Below are 25,710 nucleotides of genomic sequence, written 5' to 3'. Positions count from 1 at the left end.
AGTAAATGAGGATAGAATTCTCATGTTAGTCTGATAGAAAGCCATGTTATTCTCATATAATTCTCAACTATCCCTTTAATTGTCAAGTAAATGCCTAGAAATTACAGAATTGACCTATAGAAATATAGCGCTGGCAATATAGCACCTCTCCTTAACAAGAAACAGCATTCACGTCCATAGTACAAACTGTGTAGGACAGGTCTAAATTCCAACACCAAACCCTAAAATTTGGTTGAAAAGTTGAAACCAGTAGCAAAAGGATGTTGATCCAAGAAGTCGCTGAACATTTCCGCGGAGCAGATTGTTTAAGCTGAGCTAATATAAGCATCAGAGCCCAAGGTGATGCACCTGTTTAAAGGTCTTGCTGACTGTGTCAGATATAAGGCCAAGCATCTGCTCTCCTTATGTCCTTGGCATGTTGAAGTAAACATTTGCTTATATTATTTGCTTTATTTGTCAGAACCATGCTAACCATGCTAATGTAAAGGCTACAGGCACAGTGTCTGTCTGATTTCAGGGCATGGGAAGCTGGTCCCTAAAACCAAAATGTTATCAGTTTCCACTACAAGACTAGAGTGAATGAGACAATCAGATAAGCGTCTCTATAGTGCAGAGAGAAAGCGAGCTTTCTATAAGCCACCTGTGAGATTAAGCCAGTGCTATCTGACACACTCGGCTACACGTGTTTGCACAGAGATGGACAGATATGAACTGCTGGCTCGGAGAGAACTGCTCAGTGTCCAGGGGCCAGGGAAAGAGCACATACATTAGTCTAAATGACACAGTGAACATACAGAAGCAACATGTCTGAAAAGATGACAGACATGACATGCTTAGAATTCAATGCTTAAAGTATTGATTGACTAATGAATTAACGTTTTTTTTTTAATTAAATATGGTCTACTATGATTGAGTGAACTTTTTTTAAGATAAGACTCAGATAAGTCTATAAGAGACCACTAAACTGTGGTATGTCTTCTAGAGAGGGTATCTGGAAAGATTTTAGATTTGGCTTTGTTAGAGAAAATAGAAAAATTATTAAAATGACTAATCATGACTAATATTTTATTTTCCAGTAATTTTCAAATAAAGAAAAGGATATACATGTATCAGGGTTAAAAATGTAATTTTCATTAATTTAAATAAAATAAAATAAAATATATATGTAAAAAAATATTTCTCATTTTCGTTTAGTTTAAGTGGAAGAACTAAAACTACAACTAAACCTATACTAAAATTTAAATGAAAAAATAAAATCTAAACATCTAACAAAATTGTATCAATGATAATAAAATAACATGGATGTGTGCAAAAGTAAATGAAATTACATTAAATTAAATTAAATGATTCCATTTTACATAACATTTTATTTATCTTTAAAAGCCTGAAATGTAATTAACTCTAAGTATTCACAATAATAATAGTGATGCGTGGCATATATCAAACGTCACTAAGCAGATGAACAAATGAATAATAGAAACACATATAGCCTATAGTTTGAGTATAACGAAGAATCACTTCCATCAGCAACAAACAAAAGATTCATGTCTGCTGTTTTGAGTGTGCTGTACATTACAAGCTTCTCCCTGCAATGCCTGACAATAAACCATCATCTCTACAGACCCCTTTATTCCCTCTTTCTGCTTTAAATCGGGACAGTAGATATCCTGTCATTCACTCTCAGTCTATCCTTGCAGTAAGATTGCAGGCTGCCCCACTTTTTAGGTTAAAAAAACACAAAGATGCACACACACATTCTTGCACAATCACCGGTGGGACTGGATGGCTGGCCTGGTGCCCTGAGAACTGGAGCTTATACTTTGTGTCTGCCAATCTGAGCCCAACAAGCTGTTTTTGGGGGAGGCATGTGCATTTTATTTCATTCTCACAGACCATCAATGTCCTGCAAAAAGGCCAATATAAACCTCAGTCACTAAAGAGACTTCTGAAAAAGCCTTTGTCACATTGCTCTTGTTAAAAAATCAAGAGGAGAGGAACTATTCCCAGATTCTCAAAGCAAAAAGAGCAAGAATTCAAAATGAAAAATGATATTGTTTTTGATACAGATGAGTGATTTTCCTCTATCTCTTCCTTTTGACTGAAGTAAAAAAAAAAAAAAAACTGATAGGTGCAGTTTAACGGTGGGACGTCAGAAATGCGATAATATTTCATTGTGACTGTGCCAGAGAGATAAAGAGCTCAGCGAGACCTCAAGAGCTGATTAAAGCTGATGCAGCTCCAGGACTGATAGCTTCCCTCCAGCTTCTGTGTTGTTAGCCGCTCCTCTCAATGCCATGTGTGTGTGTGCACCATATCCAGAGAGTCAAAATTATGGAATTAGATTGGATACTTAGAATTGCACTAAATTGCTGCTTTTGAGCAGGTGCATGTTGTTGTTGTTTTTAACTAACTAAACACTTTATTTTTTTGTGAAACAGATCTTTGTTGTCTTAAAAAATGTTTCATAAAAATGCGTTTTATGTATGGATTTTGTTTTATTCTTGTCTTTCAATCACTTTCAATCGTTAAATAGAAAATCCACTAGCCTATTGTCACAGCTAGTCACCACCTACTCACTACATTTCCCATCATCCTCCCTGGCCCTCACCTGCATACACTTCCCAATCACAGAGATCGCTGTCACCTGTCACCAATCTTCACTGATCATCATCCAGCACTATATAACTCTTCGCACTCAATTCACCATGGTCTGGTCTCGTTGGTCCCTCAAAGAACACTTACCTGCACGATACCTGCACGATACCTGCACGATACCTGCACGATACCTGCACGATACCTGCACGATACCTGCACGATACCTGCACGATACCTGCACGATACCTGCACGATACCTGCACGATACCTGCACGATACCTGCACGATACCTGCACGATACCTGCACGATACCTGCACGCACTGATACCTACCCGAAACCTACCTTAACTATTTGTCTTCAGTCAATCTTTGCCTTCATCTGCCCTCAGTCATCTGCCTCGATCTCCATTTCAGAACTTGCAACAGATAAGACTATTTCTCATCTAGATATCCATCCAGAACACTATATTCATCAGTTACTCACCTGCTTCCATCGTTGCAATCACATACTTCTGCAAATAAACCTGTTGATTACTTTACCTGTGTGAATCCTTCCGTTTCATGCCAGAAGACCAGACCTCAAGAAACAATGAGTTTCGACCTTGCAGGACAGATCGTGGTGGTGGCTCAAAATAGCCATCATCTGTTCGAATACACAGAAGGGTTCTGTCATCTCGCAGTCACCTGCCCCTTGATGAAATCATCAAAGCAGTGTCCTGGATTAGGGCCAAACTTTTTACATCCAAAGAGGCCATCTGCAGATGTCTAGAGAGCTTTGTTCCCGTCGAGACCACCCTTCCAGAACCTTGTTCCGTCATGGCCACCGCCCTTCCAGAGTCTCGTCCCGCCAAGACCGCCCTTCCAGAGTCTCGTCCCGCCGAGACCGCCCTTCCAGAGTCTCGTCCCGCCGAGACCGCCCTTCCAGAGTCTCGTCCTGCCTTGCCTGTCCCCTCGTCTCCGACCAAGATGGGTGCCGCCACGCCTGAGCGTTTGGACAATCTCTTCTTGTTTGCAGTGCAGTTCTTTGAATAGGCCTAAGTAGCCTAAATTTTTTTTTCTTTTTTCTTTTTTTTACTCAAGAAACACTATACATAATGTTGTATGTATTGAGCTCCTGGACACGCCCCTACTTGATGACGCACTAGAGCCACTGAGGCTGGCCGCTCCACTAACAATATAAATAGAGCACATTCGCATCAGTTTGCCACTCAATCGTGATTTACTGTCAGTACTATTATTTGTTACTACAGCGTAAAGTTTGCTAGTTATGTCTTCATCACGGAAATGCGTACTACCTGGATGCGATCATGTACAAAACAGATCGGTGACCTTATTTACATTTCCTAAAAACGATCACATCAAGAAGAGGTGGATTAATTTTGTGAAGAGCCACCTTGATGGAGAGCTGAGGATCACCACCAAAACCCCGCCTCTGTAGTGATTATTTTACACGGGATAGTTTTATAAACTAAAAGGAGACACCTGGGATTCACTGATAATCCGCTGTTGCTGGTGAATGAGGCCGAACCGACTATCTCCCGCCTCGGTCTTCATCCTCCCGTCGCGCCGACAACTGGTGTCATCATCGGCAGTGCCCATGAGTGTAAGTTTGTGTTCTTATGTTATGACGTTAATTAACCTAATAAGCTGCTAGGAGCATCCATTCCGGCTGTAGCGGGTGACAGTTGAGTGTGGCAACGGCAGCTTTACCGCGAGTGGGCGTGGTTTCAGCGCAGCCAGCGGACACGCCCCCAGCGTTTGAGAGCAGAGACTACTGCTAATTTTTTCAAGATTTTAATAGCTTATTTTATGTACTTATCGGCTTTTTTTATCATTCAAATTTGGCTGGGTGGCTAATAACAAATTTTTCTGTGACTGATATGACAAACTCAGAACACATACTTAATTTTGACTTAACAGGGACTTTAAAAACATGATATTTTCTCCAAATGACAGAAAAAACTGACCATCCACATAGCCACAGTAATCTTTATAACCCATAAGTTGATAATTTAACACAATGCACAAACTACCTCAGATGCGGCCGGTCTAATGGTGGACGAAACACATATGCCTATGTACTAAATTCTCCTTGTCAAATACCTTGTAACTCCATTTGAGCTTGGTTTTGATAAAATATTAAAAGTGTAATGACTGGTGCAAGTGTCTGAACACATATAAAGTCACAATATCCACTTTGACAACAGTGTTTAATCATTTTAAAAATACAGTGTTATTTCCATTTCCTGACAAGTAGCGTTTTTGGAGATAAAAGGCTTCCGATATTTAAAATCATGATGAACTAAATTTAGAGTGAAATTAACATAAAACATTTCAGTATTGTGTGACAATTATGTACTGTGAGACATTTTTGCACAAATTATGATGGTCAGTCAGGCAGGGCTATAATCATTAACTAAATCCATAAAAAAAAATATTACTTGTAATAAAATAAACATTAACCGAAATAAAATGAAATATAAAAAACTAACAATTTATTTCAGCTAGTTGCAAGGGAACATTTATAATTTTTTGTTTAGTTGAAGTACTAAGGTAACAAACCTAGACTAAAACTTAATAAAAACTGTTTAAAAAAAAAAATTACTAAAACTAACTAAAATCAACATTAAAATGCAAAAATAAAATATAATCATAAATATTAACAAAAACTATAATAGTATATCAATGATGCTAAAATAATGCTGCCCTCAGACGAGGCGTCATTTCCATCACAATCAACAATTTTGTTAATTTAGTTTTATCAAAAGTTGATACTTCGTTTACAAAAGTAACAACAGTGTCAATGTCTAAGCGCCAAATGAACAGGGTTAATATCATTCAGAATAATATTTGTGTTGTGTATTGTTTCCAATAAAGCTGTAATTTGTCAAATTATGCTGACATTTTATTCAATTGTGTGTATTTATGATACACAAAAGGCAAGACAAGGGTGACATGTTATTTCAAAAATAAAAAAAAACAAACAAAAAAACATTTAAATCACAGAATCTTATTAAACATAATTAAAACACATAGGAAATGAGAGTGGTGGAAATGACCATGACTTTTGCTTCAATAAATTTAGTTTTCTCTCACAGGCATCTTAGTCACTTTATTCACCCGACACATTACACATGTGATGTAGCTCAGCCTGCAGTGGCACCTCAGTCTGCTTTATGGAGACAACTGCCTCGATCATCAGGAAGAAATTAGCGGAGCACTAAGCAACTCAATCTTATTGGCTGCCGGGCCCGTCCGCTCCATTTGAGTTCAGCCCAGACATTCCAATGGATAATCTTTTCCATCCCTCCACTCTCTTGTCTTTCTCTTCTCTCACACTCGGTCTGTTTTCCTCAAAGAGCAACTTCAGCACAAGGCTGGCTTTGTCTAGCCTCTTCTTTCTTACTCAGTCAGTGTGTTTTAAGTGAACCGTGTGGAGCTGAATTGCATATCTGCCTTAATTCGTTCCAAGCTTTCCCTGCACCTTCCAGTAAGTTATTTTCTATAGCAAGCTAGTAATATGAAGCCTCTGAATTAGGGCAATCACCACATCACAAAGCTTCTGGAGAGTAGCTGAGCTATGTTTGCTTCTGGAGCTTCGCCCACTTTTCCCAGCATCCCATTCTTTGTTCTGCTCTTTCTCTCTGAACTTGCAACAAAAGGCTGTAATTATGGTGGGCACAAACCAGAGAGAAGGAGCGATATTATAGCATTCTCTCACACTTCAAATATGCCTGCTCGCTAGAAGTTACAGGAACCCGTTTTGATTTATGCCAGCTGTGGAAATGACAGCTGCTGTGAACTTCTGAAATGGTCGTTTTGATGCAACCCACATATCTCATGCATTCTGAATCACAATATTTACGTAAGTCCTCATGTTAAACGCCTGAGATACACATCCTCGCCAAAACATACTGTTGAGTGATTGCGCTAAAGACTAGCTTTAATGTGCTACATTCTAACTGGTAACACTTTATCATAAATTTCCATTTGTTGATATTAGTGAACTACACCAGATGACATGAAAAATATATGCATTTAAAGCATTATTAATCTTAGCTGAGGTTAATATCAACATTTACTAATATATTAATAAAATCAAAAGTTGCCTATTTAATTTAATTTTATTTAATGATTATAATAACAGATACTAATAAATTAATATCTGAGATTATTTAACGGACCTGAGCTAACGTGACCTAATAATGAACAGTGGTAACACTTTATTTTCCTGTGTCCTTGTTACATGTTAAATGTACATATATAGTAATAATAACAGTAAATGATGTATAATTACAAGCAACTAACTCTAAACCAAACTCTAATCCCAACCCAATCCTATAGTAAGTACATATTGTTAATAATATTACTCAGTACTTAATTGCATACCTGAACTGTAGCGACCTAACATTAACTAACATTAACAAAGATTGATAAATACTGTAACAAATCAATTAACTTGAAAAATATATTCTCTGGAAGTGATAATTAACTTTAAATAAGCAACAAGCCTGGGGAAAAACAAACTTCCTGTACACTAGCTTAAAACCAACTGAGAACAAAGAGATCTACAACATGTGAATACTGGGAATAAGACCGGTGAAACATGTCCATTACTGTAGGGGCCAGGGGAGACACTCACTATATGGGCTTTGTTGTAACATGTTTAAAGCAGAAACTATTTCTCATGAGTGAAACTGTATCTTGAGTTCTGCTCGGGAATGACAGGACAAGACATCCTACACTTAATAAAGACTGATTTTGCCCTACAGCGTTGAATCGCTGACGATATGCATGGATGATCCAGCACTGTAGGGCTAGATCAGTTCAACGCAACTGTGCTAACACAAACCAGATGGCTTTCAGAATTTAAATTCTGATCTGATGTGTTTATGTGGCAAGTGCAGGCGCTCTGTGAATGTGCATGTGAATGTGTTTTATACCTGTGGATATCCTGCGCTGTTGTAGCGGGTACGCCCCCGTGAAGCCGGAGCAGCCATTGGGCGAACTGCCAGTGTCGCCCGACCAGCTCCGTGCTACTGTGCAGGGGTTTTTCAGGAGCCCTGTGTGTGTGACACGAGAAGTGGGTGAGAGTCACTCACTTGCTATTAAATCAGGTGATGATTTTAGACAAATATGTGAAAGTACACTTTACACTTTACACTCAAATATGTTATGGATGGATCTCACAGTCTTCAATAAACTATATATATGCTTATACAGTATATACGCTTATATGACACTATAGGGGGAAATAATTGCTCAAATGTTGCTCTCTGGAAACATAATGAGAGTTTAGTAGGCATCAGTCATAGTCTCAATATGTCTCCTATAAAAGTATTTAAGATAAATACATTTAGAAACCAATACAACAATAGTTGGCATTCAATGAACGTACACAGCTATACACAATAGATGTTGATAGCATAACTCAGATGATTTGGTTTTGGAAGAAACTGATGAGAAAGCTTGAGCTCCCATTGATTTTTATTTGCAAATCTGAACATAGTTTGTGACATTATTGAGATCTCTTATGAAGCATGTGAGATAATGTCATGTGTGGGTGTAATATGGCGCATGAAGGAGTAAAGAAACAAAAAAAGTCTTTGATAAAAATCCAAAAAGGGAACATGCAGGTGATAGCAGGATGTCACATTTTGCCATTGTTTTGGTTTCGTTTTCATATTGGACTTTATCCCGTTCCCTGTGTTCCTTTGGTCTCCTGTCTGCCTTGCTGCTGGTCTGCGTCTGTAAGCTCCATATAGTTCTCTGTTTGAATCTCTATTTACTATAATTCCTTGCTGTTCTTATTTGCTACATTTAACTTTTTCATCAACATATATTAGATATTGTCTAATATTGCCTATCACATTAATCTGACATCGCTAGTTTTTATCTAAATCACTAGCACAACACGCTAGTATCTTGCTAGCTTGTTAACCTGCTAACCTCTATTTTTTTCTCTTGCTCCTTTTACGAGTCTATCAAGCAACTAAGGTAAGTAGAATCAGTCAACAAACATGGTGAGTAATGTCTTCTCCTGTTATTGTCACTTGCACTTTGTGTCACATGTATAGTATAGCATTCTCTTTCAGCATTGAAGGATTTACACATTTGATAAATGCAGGGAGACAGTCAGGCTGACGGAGAAGATTTCAGAACTAGAGATACGCATCCAAACTTTAATCGAGGATAGTAAGAGTGCAAGGGCTTTAAATACTGCTTTGGATGCGACTAAATTAGTGAACTCTGTACATTGTTCGGTTCTGGCTGTAGAGCCGGTGCAGCAGGGTAACTGGGTGACCGTGAGACGCTGTAGTCGCGGGACAAAACACCGCTCTTCCGTTCCGATAACAACGTTAAGGTTCTCCCCTCTCAATGAAACACCCACTGAGAATCCTGTTGAAAGTGCCCTAGTTATTGGCGATTCTATTACACGGAAAGTGAAAATAGAGAAACCAACCACCATAGTCACATGTCTGCCAGGAGCCAGAGCGCCTGACATCAAAGCAAATTTAAAAGTGCTGGCTAATGCTAATCATAAATTCTCTGATTATTCACGTCGGCACTAATGATGTTCGACTTCGCCAGTCGGAGCTCACCAAAATTAACGTTAAAGAGGTGTGTGATCTCGCAAGTACGATTTCAGGCATTGTAATTTGCTCTGGCCCCCTTCCTTTTCGCAGGAGTGATGATATACTTAGTAGACTGTGCTCACTCAGTGGCTGGCTGTCTAAGTGGTGTCCGCAAAATAATATAGGGTTCATAGACAATTGGAAAAGTTTTTGGGGCAGACCTGACATGTTGAAAAGAGATGGTATTCCTCCCTCCTGGGATGGTGCTGCTCTTCTCTCTAGTAATATGGCACATAGTCTTAGAGCTCAAACATGACAATCTGGGGCACAGGTCAGGAAGCAGACAGACTGGCTAAACCAACCATCTGCTAGCTGTCTCACGTCACTGAGGTCAGATAAATCCCATCACATAGCCTCTCTTTCACCTAGATATCATCATATAGAGACAGTGGGTCTACTGGGTGGTTGCCCTGCACGCTTAATAAACAAACTACAGCTAGTTCAAAACGCAGCCGCTAGAGTTCTTACCAGAACCAGGAAGTACGACCATATTAGCCTGGTTCTGTCAACACTGCATTGGCTCCCTATTAAACATCGTATAAATTTTAAAATATTGCTGATTACTTACAAAGCACTAAATGGTTTAGCTCCCCGGTACTTGAGCGAGCTCTTAACACATTATAGTCCTTCATGTCTATTGCGATCTCAAAGTTCTGGCCAGTTGATAATACCTAGAATATCTAAATCGACTGCTGGCGGTAAATCCTTTTCCTATTTAGCACCAAAACTTTGGAACAATCTTCCTAACATTGTCCGGGAAGCAGACACAGTCTGTCAGTTCAAAGCTAGACTAAAAACACATCTCTTTGACCTAGCATTCACATAACACTCTATAGACTTCTATAGTTCAATATTAGGCTGCTTAGATTAGGTCAAGCGGGAATGGGAACACTTCCCTTAAATCCTGATGTACTCGTTACATCATAAGAAGAATGGCATGTACGCTAATTTTAGTGTCTTTGTTTATCCTGAGGTTTTCCCGCAGCCTGCCGGATCCAGGCCGTTTCCAGATCTGACGAAGGAGTTTCGCTTGGACCTGATGGCAATGCAGTGCTGAAGTGCCAACTAGCCTCTCCCTATGGAGGATCCCTATACCACTCTACAGATAAAGCGTTGTGGAATTTTTCAGTTCGCGTACAGTTATCAAAGTGATAAGATACATTTTTTTTAAATAAATAAAATTTATTTTAAAAAATAAAATTCTTTTTATTTTTTAAATAAAATTCTGCATCAAAATTTATAGACAAGACAAGTAGTTTGTTTAGGCATGGTTTGTAAGGAATTACAAACCTGCGCACATATATTCAAACGCACATAACTATAGAATGACTTGACTTGACTAAACTATATTAGGAGCCCTAATTAAGGTTAACAAAAGAGCCTAGACTTTTTGGCTAAATTCAGATGCTATTTATTTTTTAGATATAATAATCAACACCCAACACATTGTATGAAAACATATAAAATGAACATAAGTCAGTTTTTGCATCAACTTATGTTTTTACTCTAATTTGTTATTGAAATATAATAATTTATACAGTTGCTGTCATTTTCATGAAAGATATTTTAAACATAGATTTGAACAGTGATTTGTCACGCCACATCAAAGAACACCAAAACGGCATTTATTGTTTGAATTTTCGTGATCAAATAGACAGAATTTGAAAGATTACACCTTGCTTATTATCGAAAGTAACAAAACCCGGAGCTTGCTATTATATGGTGTTAATGGTGTTTAGGCTACAAAACTGAATTCGTTGTGTACACATAAGATATGAGGTCCAATGAGCCAGGGCTGGCCAGGGGTAGCAGGGGGCGTGTTCGGTATGCCATTTGAGAATCGCGATACGTCTCGTGGGTTCTGTATTGCGGTTTTTCAATTCGGTTTGAATATCGTTACACCCCTACTATCTAGTGTAAATGATAAATCAGGTTTGAGATTTGTGCTGCCTACTGTATACAGGACACCAGGGTACCATACAGACTTCGTCAAAGAATTTGCTGATTTTCTAACAGAGTTAATACTGGCTTCAGATAAAGTCCTATTTGTTGGTGATATTATCGCATGGAATCAATGTTGATGCCGTTGAAATTCTACAGCAGAGCGATGACAGCTCAGATCATTGTCTAGTCTCTTGTATACTTTATTTAGCCAAGGCTGCAAAGTCGACTCCGTGTTACAAATAAGTTAGACCTATCACTTCTGCCACTAAAGATAGCTTTAATAATATTCCTTATTAGTTTCATCTCCTCAGCATCCCAAATAGCTTAGAAGAACTAGATATTGCGACAGAAACTTTTGACTCTCTCTTTTCCAGCACTTTAGACACAGTTGCTCCTTTGCGCTTAAAGAAGATTAATGAAAATAGTCCAACGCCGTGGCACAACAAGCACACTCAGGCCCTTAAGAGAGCAGACAGAAAAATTGAGGGCAACTGGAAGAAAACAAAACTAGAGTTTTTTTTCGCATTTCACGGAAAGAGCACGATTGCTTACAGAGAGGCCTTAAAAGCTGTTAGATCTGCCTATTTTTCAACCCTATTAGAAGAATATAAACAAAACCCTAGGAATTTATTTGAAACAGTGTCTAAATTAACGAAAAATAAAGCTTCAACCCCAGACGTTTCCAAGCAGCACAGCAGTAATGACTTTATGATCTACTTTACTTACAAGATTGATAAAATCAGGGAGAAAATTATAACTATGCAACCGTCTACTACAGTATCGCATTAGGCAGTGCATTGTAGTCTCCCTGAGGAAAATTTTGATTAATTCATTGCTATAGGAGAGGAAGAATTTTCTAAACCCGTTAAATAATCTAAATCGACAACATGTATGTTAGACCCTATACCGACTAAGCTATTGAAAGAGATGCTTCCAGAGGTCATATATCTTCTTCTTAATAACATTAATTCATCTTTGTCATTAGGATACGTACCAAAAACCTTTAAGCTGGCTATGATTAACCCGTTTGTTAAAATCGCAACTTGATCCTACAGAATTAGTCAAGTACAGGCTGATCTTGAATCTACCTTTTCTGTCAAAGATACTAGAAAAGGCAGTATCCTCACAACTATGTTCCTTTTTAGAAAGAAATGGTAGCTGCGTGGATTTTCAGTCAGGATTTAGACCGTACCATAGTACTGAGACGTCTCTCATCAAAGTCACAAATGATTTGCTCTTATCATCCGATCGTGTTTTTATCTATCTATTAGTGTTACTCGATCTTAGTGCTGCATGTGATACCATTGACCACAACATTCTTTTAAATAGACTTGAAAATTATGTTGGCATCAGTGGAATTGCATTAGCATGGTTTAAATCATACTTATCTGATGGTTGTCATTCATTTGTAGCAGTAAATGGAGAGATCTCTTATCGATCAAAAGTTCAGTATGGCGTACCACAAGGCTCAGTACTAGGACCGTTGCTGTTCACTCTGTACATGCTACCCTTAGGATATATCATTAGGAAGCATGGCATTAGTTTTCACTGTTATGCTGATGATACTCAGCTCTATATTTCTTAACGCCCTGACGAAACCTACCAATTCACAAAATACTCTCTAACACTTGATGGCTGCTCTGTCAAGTCTTCGGTTAGGAACCTGGGTGTGCTCTTTGATACCAATCTTTAATTTGAAAGTCACGTGTCTAGTATCTGTAAAACCGCATTTTTCCATATTAAAAATATATCTAAATTACACCATATGCTCTCAATGACAAATACGGAACAGTTAGTTGATGCGTCCATGACATCAAGGCTAGATTATTGTAATGCTATTGTGGGTGGTTACCCTGCACGCTTAATAAACAAAGTACAGCTGCTCCAAAACGCAGCAGCTAGAGTTCTTACCAGAACCAGGAAGTATGACCATATTAGCCCGGTTCTGTCAACACTGCATTTGCTCCCTATTATACATCATATACATTTTTAAATATTGCTGATTACTTACAAAGCACTTAATGGTTTAGCTCCCCAGTACTTGAGCGAGCTCTTAACACATTATAGTCCGTCACGTCTATTGTTATCTCAAAATTCAGGTCAGTTGATAATACCTAGAATATCAAAATCGATTGCTGGCGGTAGATCCTTTTCCAATTTAGCACCAAAACTTTAGAACAGTCTTCCTAACATTGTCCGGGAAGCAGACACACTCTGTCAGTTCAAATCTAGACTAAAAACACATCTTTTTGATCTAGCATACACATCACATTATAGACTTCTATAATTCAATGTTAGGCTGCATAGATTAGGTCAGCTGGAACCGGAAACACTTCCCATAAATCCTGATGTAATTGTTACATCATAAGAAGGATGGCATCTACGCTAATATTGGTCTCTCTGTTTATCCGAGGTTTACCGCAGTCCACCGGATCCAGGCCATTTCCGGATCTGATGAAGGACCTGCGCCTGGACACGACAACGCAGACCTGAAGTGTCAACTAGTCTCTCCACTGTGAAGGCCTCCTTCCCTTCCCTTTACCTCTGTACAGATAAAACGTTGTTGGGATAATTCCGGTACACGTGGCTACGCAGTAAAAGTTGTCTGTATTATACATTTTTCAAGACTTGTACCTTGGAATCTATTTCATGGTTTGGGTTCTTGAGCCACCACCAGGCACTGTTTTATGCAAATGAGCGGCTGGTTCACATTAAGGGTTTTTTGTTAGAACGGTGTTGTGTTAGCTGCCCCTAAGTTAATAACTAATGATCGCTGCGACGGAAGTGAATCAATCAAAACTAACTTTAGCTAGACAATAACTTTATTCTAGAGCTGCTGTAAAGCCAAAATAATCTGTTACCTTTCAGTCGATAACGTCGGACGTAGTCGACTCCGACTGAAATGGGGACTACGTCGTCCGTTCCCTCCTTCATACGCAACCAGGACGTTTCCTATTATCACTGTAAAGCTGCTTTGAAACAATCTATATTGTTAAAAGCGTTATATAAATTAAGGTGACTTCTGGCAAGTCATTAATTTCAATGGGCAGCCATTTAACAATCACACCTGATAGTATTTGAGTTAATCATCATTGTGTATTTAAGTTCCTAATTTCCTTCAGTTTGTTGTCTGGTATTGCTGTATGTTACACACTGTTACGTTGCCTTCTGTCCTGTGGATTACCTGTGTTTGTATTACTTAATACTTTTGTTATTGAAACTTTTTGTATCTTGATCATCTTAGTCAGACCTAAAACGGTACAGAACACCAACCAAAGAAAGATGGATAGATTATGTAGCAGAACTCATCGCATTAGCCTGTAAAGGGCTCTCGATATTGTATTATTCTGCTCACTTCTGCCAGCTCGCCTCAACGCTATCACTTTGATGATGAGATATTGAAATCGCTCAACTGAATTGGAGTGAACTATTACAGCCCGCTTAATTTACCTGATTTGGGAAGTGGAACATGAAGAGAAGCCATCCCCAGGTTTCTGCTGGGCGCATATCTCCAGCTAATGCCATCGCTCATGGCCACTGCTGACACAAAGCCCACTGCCACCTTGGAGACAGAACCCAAGCCTAACGCAGAGCGGGTGCCATGGACAAAGAGCCAGAGCTGATGCCCACTATGGATCTAGAGCCTGCAGCCCCGTCCATCCCGTAATGGAAGCCTGCCATCCAGTCTGACTAGGTGTGTGAGCCGGTTGTAACTTCTAAACAAGTGGGAATTTCAGTGGAGCTAGAAGAGTACAATCTCCCTCCACTGATCCCAGGCAGCCCCAAATCTGTTTTGACATCCAGCTCAAAGTCTGCACCGCCTCCCCCTCTTTCAAAGCCTGTCAGTCCTTCGGTCCGCCTCCATTGGCCCCCTCCAGTATCTCGTCTTCTCCTCTAGTGGTTCAACCCTTCGAGTTTGATCTGCCACAAATCATCTGCTCACCAGCTCTGCCTAGGCAAGTGGATTCACTGGACTCCCTTGTCCCTCCAGCTCCACTTTGGTTAGACCTAATCCTGCCTGCGCCACAGACTTCCGGGACACCAGCTGCACTTTATCCCTCCACCCCTTTGGCTCTGTCGGGCTCTGCCTTCCCTCTTGCACCACCTTGGTCCTTGTTCACATCGGCTCTGCCTCAGTCCACCAGCACCCAGCCTCCACCTCGGCTGCTCGTCACCGCTATTCCGCCCTGGCCTCCTAAAACTACAGGGTTGTCTGGTCTCCCCATCTTCTCAGTTGCGCCTGGGTCTCCAGTTCTCCGGGCTCCACCGTTGGCTGTCAGACCGCTAACTCCACCTTGAATCCCACCGTTGGTTCCGCCATAGGTATCTTCAGTCTCACCTGCTCTGCTGTGGTGATCTTCTGCTCCTCCATCGGGGTTGTCAGTCCTGCTGTGGTGGTCTTCTGATCATGTGCCTGATGAAGACCTAAAGGTCGAAACGATGCACACCTTATTTGTATCTTTAGGTTTTCTGTTCATCCACTCTCCTGAACTCTATTGAAACATTTATCATGTACAGTGCCAGGAGACACCTTCCAGAAGGGGTAGTTCTGTCACGTTTTGCCTTTGTTTTGATTTTGTTTTCATATTGAACTTTCAGTTTCCTGTGTTCCTTTGTTCCCACCAGTCATTGCTTGCCATGGACACTCATTTAGGTATCACACCTGTTAGTCTGTGAGGCAATCATCATTGTGTATTTAAGTTCCTTATTTATGGTATTGTCATATGTAACACACTGTTACGTTGCCTTTTTGCATCTCGATCATCTTATTTAGACTTAAAACATTACACAGGAGTATAAAATAACCACATTAACACTGACGTTAGGCAAGGCAAGTTTATTTATATAGCACATTTCATACACAGTGGTAATTTAAAGTGCTTTACATAGAAGAAATTAAAATAATCAAAGGAAATCAGAATAATTAAAACAGTTTAGAATAAAATACAGAAATAATCAAAAGAAATCAGAATAATTAAAACATTAAAAAAATACAGTACAAACAGTCGGACGAACAGTGGTACAGTGCTCATTCATTAAATGCACAGCTAATGCACACGGTTTTGTCGTAAAAATATACATATTTAAAACTTTATAAATGAAAATATCTGACTTCCGGCAACGATCAACACGCGTTCACGGGTGATGGAAGTCGGCGTACGAGGTAGGACGTAGCGTAGGAACGCGCCTGCGCAGCCAGAGAGCAGAGCAAAACAAAACTGTTTTGCTCTGCTCTCTGGCTGCGCAGGCGCGTTCGTTCTACGTCACGACGGTCCCTACGCTACATCCTACCTCGTACGCCCATAGACATCATATATGATGTCTATGCGTACGCCTACTTCCATCACCCGTGAATGTGTGTCGATCGTTGCCGGAAGTCAGATATTTTCATTTATAAAGTTTTAAATATGTATATTTTTACAACAAAACCGCACGGATTACCCTCAGAAGGCTTTCGTTTATCCCCCTGGAGCCGGATGGATTACTTTTGTGAAGGATGTATGCACATTTTGGGACTTGAAGGAGGTGGACCCCATTGCTTCACATTATATCCACTGAAGGGTCTAAGACATTTTCTAAAATAACTGAAAATGTGTTCGTCTGAAACAAGATTGACATATGCATCTCGAACAGCTTGAGGTTGAGAAATGCATGGGTTAAATATCATTTTTGGCCGAACTATCCCTTTAAGAATTTGTTCAGCTGATTGAAGACAATTTTTCAATGATCTTGCCTATGAAAGGAAGATTCATATGAAAGGAAGACGTTAATATAAACAATACTGGACACCGATTATATATACCTATGGAGAATATTCCTGGTGGCAGCTAAAAAGGCTCTCACTCGTAAATGGCTCCAGCCTTCCTCACCCACTATAGAAGACTGGAAAGCAATTGTTAGTGAAATATATAGGATGGAAATGCTTACCTTTTCTTTGAGATTAATAAACAAAAAGGGGCTCTGTTGTGGAAGAGATGGAAGGAATTTGTAGGAAATTGAGTAATTATATAACAGATGTTATCATAAGTCTATTATTGGAAATAAATCACTAATGATGCAAAGGTGCCACTAGACTGCACTGTACCCCATTTTTGTTTTGTTTTTTCTGTTTGCTATTTTTTGTTTTTGAGTTCTTTTTTGTTCTGTTTTTATATTATACAGAAATGGCCATTTATGTATGTATTTATATATATATATATATATATATATATATATATATATATATATATATATATATATATATATATTCTTTTGTTTGTAATAAAAAAAAATAATAAAAAAATAAACAATACTGGACAAAGAAACGTCTCGGTTACGTATGAAACCCTCGTTCCCTGAGTACAGGGAACGGAGACGTGTCGTCGGGGGAGTTCCCTGACGAATTGGGATCACGCTAGGGAGCCAACTGTCTTCGAGAGAATTAAAAAAGAGCCAATGGACATTGGCATGCAAGATTTGCATTCCGCGACCCGCCCACCAGCGCGGGTATAAAAGGCGGAAGTAAACATTGCGCAATGCTTTTCGCTGAGGAGCCGAATAGTGTCCAGTCCTCCGCGAAGGTACAGCGACATGGCGAAGGGACGACACTTCTCCGTTCCCTGTACTCCGAACGTGTCGTCGGGGGAGTTCCCTGACGAATTGGGATCCCTAATAAAACGCCATGGTGCTGGCCCCTTCCAGCGCCCGGTTAAGCTACCCTGCAGCAGTTTCTTGAAATAAGTTGCGGGAGATAGCACGGGAACCACACTGCTGTTCCGCAAGACCCGCACAGTGGAATTGGATAACACTGGGAAAGCGTTCCCTCAAGAGAGGAGGGAACGCTGCGGAAGCCCCAGCCTGACTGAGGAAGGCCAGGAATACACATATGTACTAGCCCAAAGGCATAGTGAAACATATGGCAGTCCCTGAGGTAGTCCCAACCTAAGGGAAGTGGGAGCGTACTCAACAGGGACGACGAACGAGTCCGTCAAGGGGAAGACACGGCTGAACTGCAGTTGGCATCATGGGTCACAATAGAAACCACTGGAGCACCCAGTCTACTAGCAACTCCTTACTAGAGGTAGCAGACCTGGTGCCGGGCGGTCCGCCACGCCCAGCACCGGAGGGGTGAAGGAGGAACTCATGAGGCTCACCAACGTAGGACGCCATACGGAGCAAAGAACGCACGTATCCGCTGTTTGAGGCGGAGTGGCGTAGCAAGCCGACACAACCTATTCCCTCGACCCACTGGCCGTAGCCAGAACTCAGGAGGAAACAGGTTCCACACGAAGGCTATAGAACCTAGCGAACGTGTTAGGTGTCGCCCAGCCCGCAGCTCTACAGATGTCTGTCAGCGAGGCGCCTTGAGCCAAAGCCCAGGAAGCGGCAACACCTCTAGTGGAGTGAGCGCGCAACCTGGGAGGACAAGGCTCACCCAGAGACTCATATGCTCGGGTGATAGCATCCACTAACCAGTGGGCTAACCTCTGCTTGGAGACGGCCTTCCCCTTCTGCTGGCCTGCGTAAGAGACAAAGAGCTGATCTGAGGTTCTGAAGCTTTGCGTTCTGTCAATATAAACCCGCAGGGCACGGACGGGACAGAGAAAAGCCAGGGCTGGGTCTGCCTCCTCCTGGGGCAGCGCTTGCAGGTTCACTGCCTGGTCCACGAAGGGAGTGGTAAGAACCTTGGGCACATATCCGAGCCGGGGTCTCAACACAACGTGAGAAAGGCCCGGCCCAAACTCTAGGCACGATTCGTCGACCGAAAAAGCCTGCAAATCCCGACCCTCTTGAAAGAGGCCAATGCCAACAGGAGCGCCGTCTTAATGGACAGGATATTAAGCTCTACCGTCAGCAAAGGCTCAAAGGGAGGACTTTGAAGAGCTCTAAGTACCAGAGCAAGGTCCCAAGAGGGTACAGAGTGCGAAACACGAGGTGGATTTAACCTCCTGGCACCCTTAAGGAATCTGATGACCAGGTCGTGCTTCCCTAGGGACTTACCTTCCACTGCATCGTGATGCGCGGCTACCGCTGCGACATACACTTTGAGGGTGGAGGGGGACAGCCTCCGCTCCAACCCATCCTGCAGGAAGGAAAGCACGACACCGATCGGGCAAGTCCGGGGGTCCTCCTGACGGGAGGAACACCAATCGACGAACAGGTTCCACTTCAACGCTTAGAGGCGCCTCGTAGAGGGGGCTCTAGCGGAAGTGATGGTGTCTACCACTGCCTGTGGTAGACCACCTAGAACCTCCGCGTCCCGTCCAGGGACCAGACATGGAGTTTCCAGAGGTCTGGACGCGGGTGCCATAGAGTGCCCCGTCTCTGAGAAAGAAGGTCCTTCCTCAAAGGAATCGGCCAAGGAGGGGCTGTCGCGAGGAGCATGAGTTCGGTGAACCAAGTCCTGGTGGGTCAATACGGCGCCACAAGAAGGACCTGCTCCTCGTCCTCCCTGACCTTGCACAGAGTCTGTGCAAGAAGGCTCACTGGGGGAAACGCATACTTGCGCAGGTCCCGGGGCCAGCTGTGAGCCAGGGCGTCCGTGCCGAGGGTCCCCTCGGACAGGGAGTAAAACCACTGGCAATGGGTCGTGTCCGGAGAGGCAAACAGGTCCACCTGTGCGACTCCGAAGACACTCCAAATCAGCTGGACCGACTGGGGATGGAGTCGCCACTCTCCTGGCAGGGGAGGCAGCCGTGAGAGCTCGTCTGCCACACGGTTGAGCTCCCCTGGAATGTGAATGGCACGAAGCGACCTCAGATGCTTCTGACTCCATAGGAGGAGGTGGGAGGCGAGTCGCGACAAACGACGGGAGCGTAGACCACCTTGATGGTTGATGTACGCAACGGTCGCAGTGCTGTCCGTACGGACCAGTACGTGGTTGTGTCTGAGAACCCCTCTGAGGCGACCCAAGGCTAAGCGTACTGCTTGCAACTCTAGGCAGTTGATATGCCAATGCAGTTGAGGCCCCGTCCACAGACCTGAAACTGCATGCCCGTTGTACGTGGCCCCCCACCCGGTGGCAGAGGCATCTGTGAAAACCACAGCATGCCTGGAAACCTGGACTAAGGGCACTCCGGCCCGTAGAAACAGATCATCCGACCACAGGGAGAAAGTTTGGCGGCAGTGCAGGGTCACTTTGACCCGGAACGTGCCGCTGTGCCACGCCCACCTCGGGACTCGATCGTGAAGCCAGCGCTGAAGCGGTCTCATATGTAACAGGCCGAGCGGCGTTACTGCGGCTGCGGCTGCCATATGCCCCAGGAGCCTCTGAAATTGTTTCAGTGGAACCGCTGTCCTGCCTCGAAAAGACCTGAGGCAGGTGAGCACTGACTGGACGCGTTCCTCTGTGAGCTCCATACCGAGATAAGAGATCCTCTGCACGGGGCAGAGTTTGCTCTTGTCCCAGTTGACCTGAAGCCCCAACCGGCTGAGGTGCCGAAGCACCATGTCCCTGTGATCGCACAAAAAATCTCGCGAGTGAGCTAAAATGAGCCAGTCGTCGAGGTGAGGATGCGAACGCCTTGTTCTCTCATGGGAACAATGGCCGCCTCCGCGACTTTCGTGAAGACGCGGGGTGACAGGGCCAGGCCGAAGGGTAGGACTTTTTACTGATACGCCCGACCCTCGAAAGCAAACCGAAGAAACGGTCTGTGTCGAGGAAGAATCGAGACGTGAAAGTATGCGTCCTTCAGGTCGATCGCTGCAAACCAATCCTGGGGACGGATGCATTCGAAAATGCGTTTCTGCTTGAGCATCTTGAACGGGAGTTTTTGCAGGGCCCGATTCAAAACTCGCAGGTCCAGGATTGGTCGTAACCCACCGCCTTTCTTGGGTACTACACGGGTAAAGTGGATGCCCCTGAACTTGGGGGGCCGGCGTGCAAACTGGATTGCATAGCTGAACCGAATGGTGCGGATGAGCCACCGGGACGGACTCGGAAGCGCTAGCCAGGCCTCCAGGTACCGCCCCAACGAACCCACTCGGACCACCGGCGTACCCGCGGAGGGGCAGCGAGGTGGAAGACAGGGACCCGGGTCTGGTGGCGTTGTAGCCACCAAGAGCGGGGTCTGTGCGTGCTTGACACCAACCTGCTTCCACCGAAGAGCAGACGGCAGAGAAGGCTCGTGGGCCTTCTGCTGCGGACTGCCCGATGGCGAAGGGAGGGGGAGAGACGAGGAACGAGGCCCTGCCTCCTCGTGCACTGGTCTCTGCGCCTCGGGGCCCAGCCACAGACCGGAGTGACGCAGCTAGCGCTGCGTCACTGCTATCCGTAAACTGGGAAGAGGGGAACGAGGGTGCAAGCGCTCGGGGGCGGCACATGCTGCCGTTCTGGGCCTCTTGGACGGGGGAGACTGGGTGCCCACCAGTCTCGGCCGTGGATGACCTGGAGGAGGAAGAAGAAACTGCTCTTTTTTTGAAAATGTGGGTACCGCTGACCGAGTGGCCAGCGGCGGAACAGAAACAAAAAGGAAAGAAAGATTTTCCACCCGGCCCTCCCCCGGGGGAAGGAGGCGTGTAGGGGCACCCTCCGAAAGAGCACCTCGACCAGGTCGCCCGTCTCAGGGACGCTTCCCGCCCTTCTTTTTACGGGAAGGTGCGGGAGGCGTCTGGGCGGGCTTGGCCACCCTCTTACGACCAGACCTCTGGCCTCCAGGGGTGGACTGCTGCCCTGAAGGAGGAGCGGCCGCAGGAGGGCGACCTCGGTGACGAGCAGCCGGAGGCTCTACGCCCACAGAGGACGGACCAGCAGCAGTCCGCCTCCTGTGCAGGACGTGCCGTATCGCCTCTGACTGCTTCTGGGCGGTGGAGAACTCTTGGGCGAAGCTCTCCACCGCGTCGCCGAAGAGGCCCCCTTGGGATATGGGGAAGTTGAGAAGCTTGTTCTTCTCCGCTTCGCGCATATCCGCAAGGGTGAGCCACAGGTGGCGCTCCTGGACCACCAAAGTGGACATCGCTCGACCCAGGGAACGTGCGGTGACTTTCGTCGCCCGGAGGGCGAGGTCCGTCACCGCACGCAGCTCCTGCAGCAATCCCGGGTCGAGACCACCCTCCTGCATGTCATGGAGTGCTTTGGCCTGGTGGACCTGCAGCAGCGCCATGGCATGCAGGGCGGAAGCGGCGTCTCCACACGCCATGTAGGCATCCCTCGTCAGACCAGAGGAAAACCTACAGGCGCGGGAGGGGAGTGAAGGGGCACCCCGCCAGGAGGAAGCGGTCTTAGGACACAATTGCATCGCAACCGACCGCTCCACTGGGGGGATTCCCTCGTACCCGTGCGCCGCTCCGCCATCGAGAGTGGTGAGGAAGGAGGAGCGAGGTTGCCTACGCCTGGTCGCAAGGGGGGCCAGCCAAGACTTCCTAAGCTCCTCATGCACTTCAGGGAAGAATGGTACTGGAGCAGGCCGCGGGGCAACTGCACGGCCCGCTCCGAGACACCAATCATCCAGCCACGAAGGTTCGGGGCCCGGTGGAGGGTTCCAGACGAGCCCGACATTCGCAGCTGCCCTTTCGAGCATAGCGGCCATCTCCGGATCCGGCTCAGCCGTAGCCACCACGCCCGAAGGGGGTAGACCCGCTGAGTCATCACCAGAAGATGACCGCTCTTCCTCCGATGCCGCGATCGACATCTGATCCTCAGGCGGTGCCCCAAAGGAGACAAACGGAACCGCACGAGGCGATCCCGGAAGCCCCGCCGGGACACCTGATGGCAACGAGCTACTAGAGGCGTGGGAAGCCCGTGAGGATCTTTCACCAGACGGGACATTCCGCACGGTAACCCTCATCCGCTCACCAACAGGAATCACCGAAGTAGCCGTCTGCTGAACTGAACCGGCAGACGAACTAGATCGGGGATTCTCTGAAGGGACTCCCCCATATTTCAGGGTTCGCAGTCTCGAACGCAGCATCGCCAGAGTCATGTTCCTGCAATGAGAACACGACTCGTTCATAAACACTGCCTCAGCCCAAACACGAGAGGCAGTGTTTATGACCATCTTCCTGAGGGAGAAGTCGACCGCATCCAGAAACGCACGGGTGAAACGACATCCTGAAAAGGACGCGAAACGCCCGTGTTGCTCTTTTAGACAGGAAAAGATGCTCTTTTATGTGCCGAGGCACCGAGGGACCACCGCGGCAAACACAACGGGGAAACTGCAAGCCCGTGTGTTGCACTCACCACCAGTACCAGCCGTTAAAACAGCTTTTTTTTTTTAAGAGAGAAACGGCCGGCCGCGGGAAGCGATGGTCGCTCAACAGTACCGTAACACCAGCACCGAGGATCCTTTCTCGTTCCAAAGAGGACTCATTGGTTTTAAAACTTCTCAGAGACAGCAGCTTAGCTCAACAGAGAGACACACTGGACGGCTCCGAAGCAAAAAGCATTGCGCAATGTTTACTTCCGCCTTTTATACCCGCGCTGGTGGGCGGGTCGCGGAATGCAAATCTTGCATGCCAATGTCCATTGGCTCGTTTTTAATTCTCTCGAAGACAGTTGGCTCCCTAGCGTGATCCCAATTCGTCAGGGAACTCCCCCGACGACACGTCGGAGTTCCCAGGACGAAAGGGAATTGAGGAAACTAAGGGCATATAAACAGGGAGATAATGAGTAGAACAGAAACAGGTGAGTGAGAACTAATAAACAGCCAGGGAAATTAACTAGGGAACTAAGGAAAACGGGAACAGAGGAAAACAGAGTTAAAACGAAACTAAAACAGGACATAAGAGAGCATAACAGTTTCAGATTTTGAAAAAGATTTTGGAAAGTTTGATTTCCATTTGCTCTCAATTTAATCTTGTTGTTAAGGAGAGAATTTGCATATTTAAGGGATCATATGTGAATTTTCTTTCCTGAAGGAGTATCTGTATAGAAGCCTTTTTCTGCCTCAAAAAAAAAAATCAAGAAATTGACTTTATTTTTCATAATTGGTACATTGTCTACTAATTGCGGTTTTATTTTCTTATTTTAAACTTTCTCACAATTACATTATTTTACTTTAAAGTGAGTTCGCTCAAAAATCATACTCATATTCATGTTCCTCATGCCGTTACAAATCTTTAAGAATTCCGTTAATCTTTGAAACGCAACATAAGGTATTTTTAATGAAACCTTAAAGATTACTCTCCCTCCATTTTAAGTCCTTTCCACCAAAACTTTGATGCTTAAAAATGCTCATGAAGACATTGTAAAGGTAATCCATATTAATCAAATTTAATTTATGATTAACCTATCTAATTTAGGCTTTTATTCACATATAAACATTGATCAATGCATGTACATAGAGCTAATCAAATAAGTTAAATGCAAGCTAAACCATGCTTGCTTGACTCTCGAGAACCAGTAAGGTTTGTCTTACGCATCAAGTAAGCATGTTAGAAACATGCTTAATGATTTATATGAATTACTTTGTATTAACTTTTTGAAGTGTCAAAGTAAAACGGACTTTCGATGGGTGGCACAGAAAACTCTCATATTTTCAAAAAATATCTTCATTTGTATTTCAAAATATGTTTTATGGGTTTGTAACAGCTAACAACATGAGGGTGAGTAAATTATGAAGTTTGAAAAAATTAGTTCATTTTTGGGTGAACTATCCCTTTAAGGCATAAAATGGGCTTCCATTCTTGTACATACTTAATTGAAATATCTGTAATTAATGAGAGTCCTTTTCTACATGTTACAAACATTTCAACAGTTGTTTAGTGTCAGTTGTGTAGCATTTAAAACCGGAATTTTTATGAGAAAGATCCTTGTGAGACTGTTTGTGACTGAATGTGTGTGGCCTATGCAACATGTCTCTGATTGATATTGAAATAACTTGACCTCCAGATGTTTTATTTGTCCGCTAGTAAAATTGCAAGTACCTCATTTTCATCTGTCTCTGAATATGAACTTTCAGACCACCCAATATTCTGACTCCCTATGACCTTGAGCGACAAAGGACACCTACACACACACACACACACACACACACACACACACACACACACACACACACACACACACACACACACACACACACACACACACACACACACACACACACACAGACACACACACACACTAAAGGCAAAATTTGCAGGCTCACTTTATGAGACCCGGGATATTTGCTCCTTTCAAAGCCCTCATTTACGAGACCTTGATGAGAGGTCGTGCCACGCAGAGCAGATCCCTTTTTTCAAGGTTTCCATCTCATCTCTAAGAAAATAGAGCTCAAGGTCAAAGATCAAACCTGCAATTCAATTCATCATGATTGTCATAAAAATCTCTCTTCCAATAGTTCTTGATTAGCTCTTTAGAAAGGGGCTTGAAGGATGGCCCACAGTACAGGCAGAAGTTGTTGCCTTGACCATGCGATCATTAGAGATCCTTCAAGTCCTTTTTAGTAGCCTGTAAAGTTGTATTAGTGATGTATAGAGATTGAGGGGTTTCAGTTTAATACCTCTTTATCCTCTTTGTGGTTGATTAGAGTGTGTGATTTGATGACAGCCTTTACAATGTGTTCTGGATACTAAGAAGTCATGCTAAAGATCAATGGATTTGACTGTCAGGATAATG

At 43.6% G+C, this 25,710-nt stretch overlaps 1 protein-coding gene across 2 annotated transcripts in view; it reads right to left on the bottom strand.

The window, feature by feature from the left end:
* Positions 1-25,710, bottom strand: part of rxrab (retinoid x receptor, alpha b) — a 108,544-nt gene that overhangs the window by 53,848 nt on the left and 28,986 nt on the right. The window contains exon 2 of one of the 2 annotated variants that reach the window (XM_077231843.1): positions 7,539-7,658. The exons of the other annotated variant lie outside the window; for it this stretch is intronic. Within the exon in view, the coding sequence (XP_077087958.1) occupies positions 7,539-7,658 (120 nt within the window). The remainder of the gene's footprint in view (positions 1-7,538; positions 7,659-25,710) is intronic. 2 annotated transcript variants of the gene reach the window in all.

This window comes from Siphateles boraxobius, unplaced genomic scaffold (genome assembly GCF_051911475.1).
Source record: "Siphateles boraxobius isolate OS27281-9 unplaced genomic scaffold, OSU_SipBor_1 16, whole genome shotgun sequence".
Taxonomy (NCBI): Eukaryota; Metazoa; Chordata; class Actinopteri; order Cypriniformes; family Leuciscidae; genus Siphateles; species Siphateles boraxobius.
This window is presented reverse-complemented; position numbering and strand designations above follow the sequence as displayed.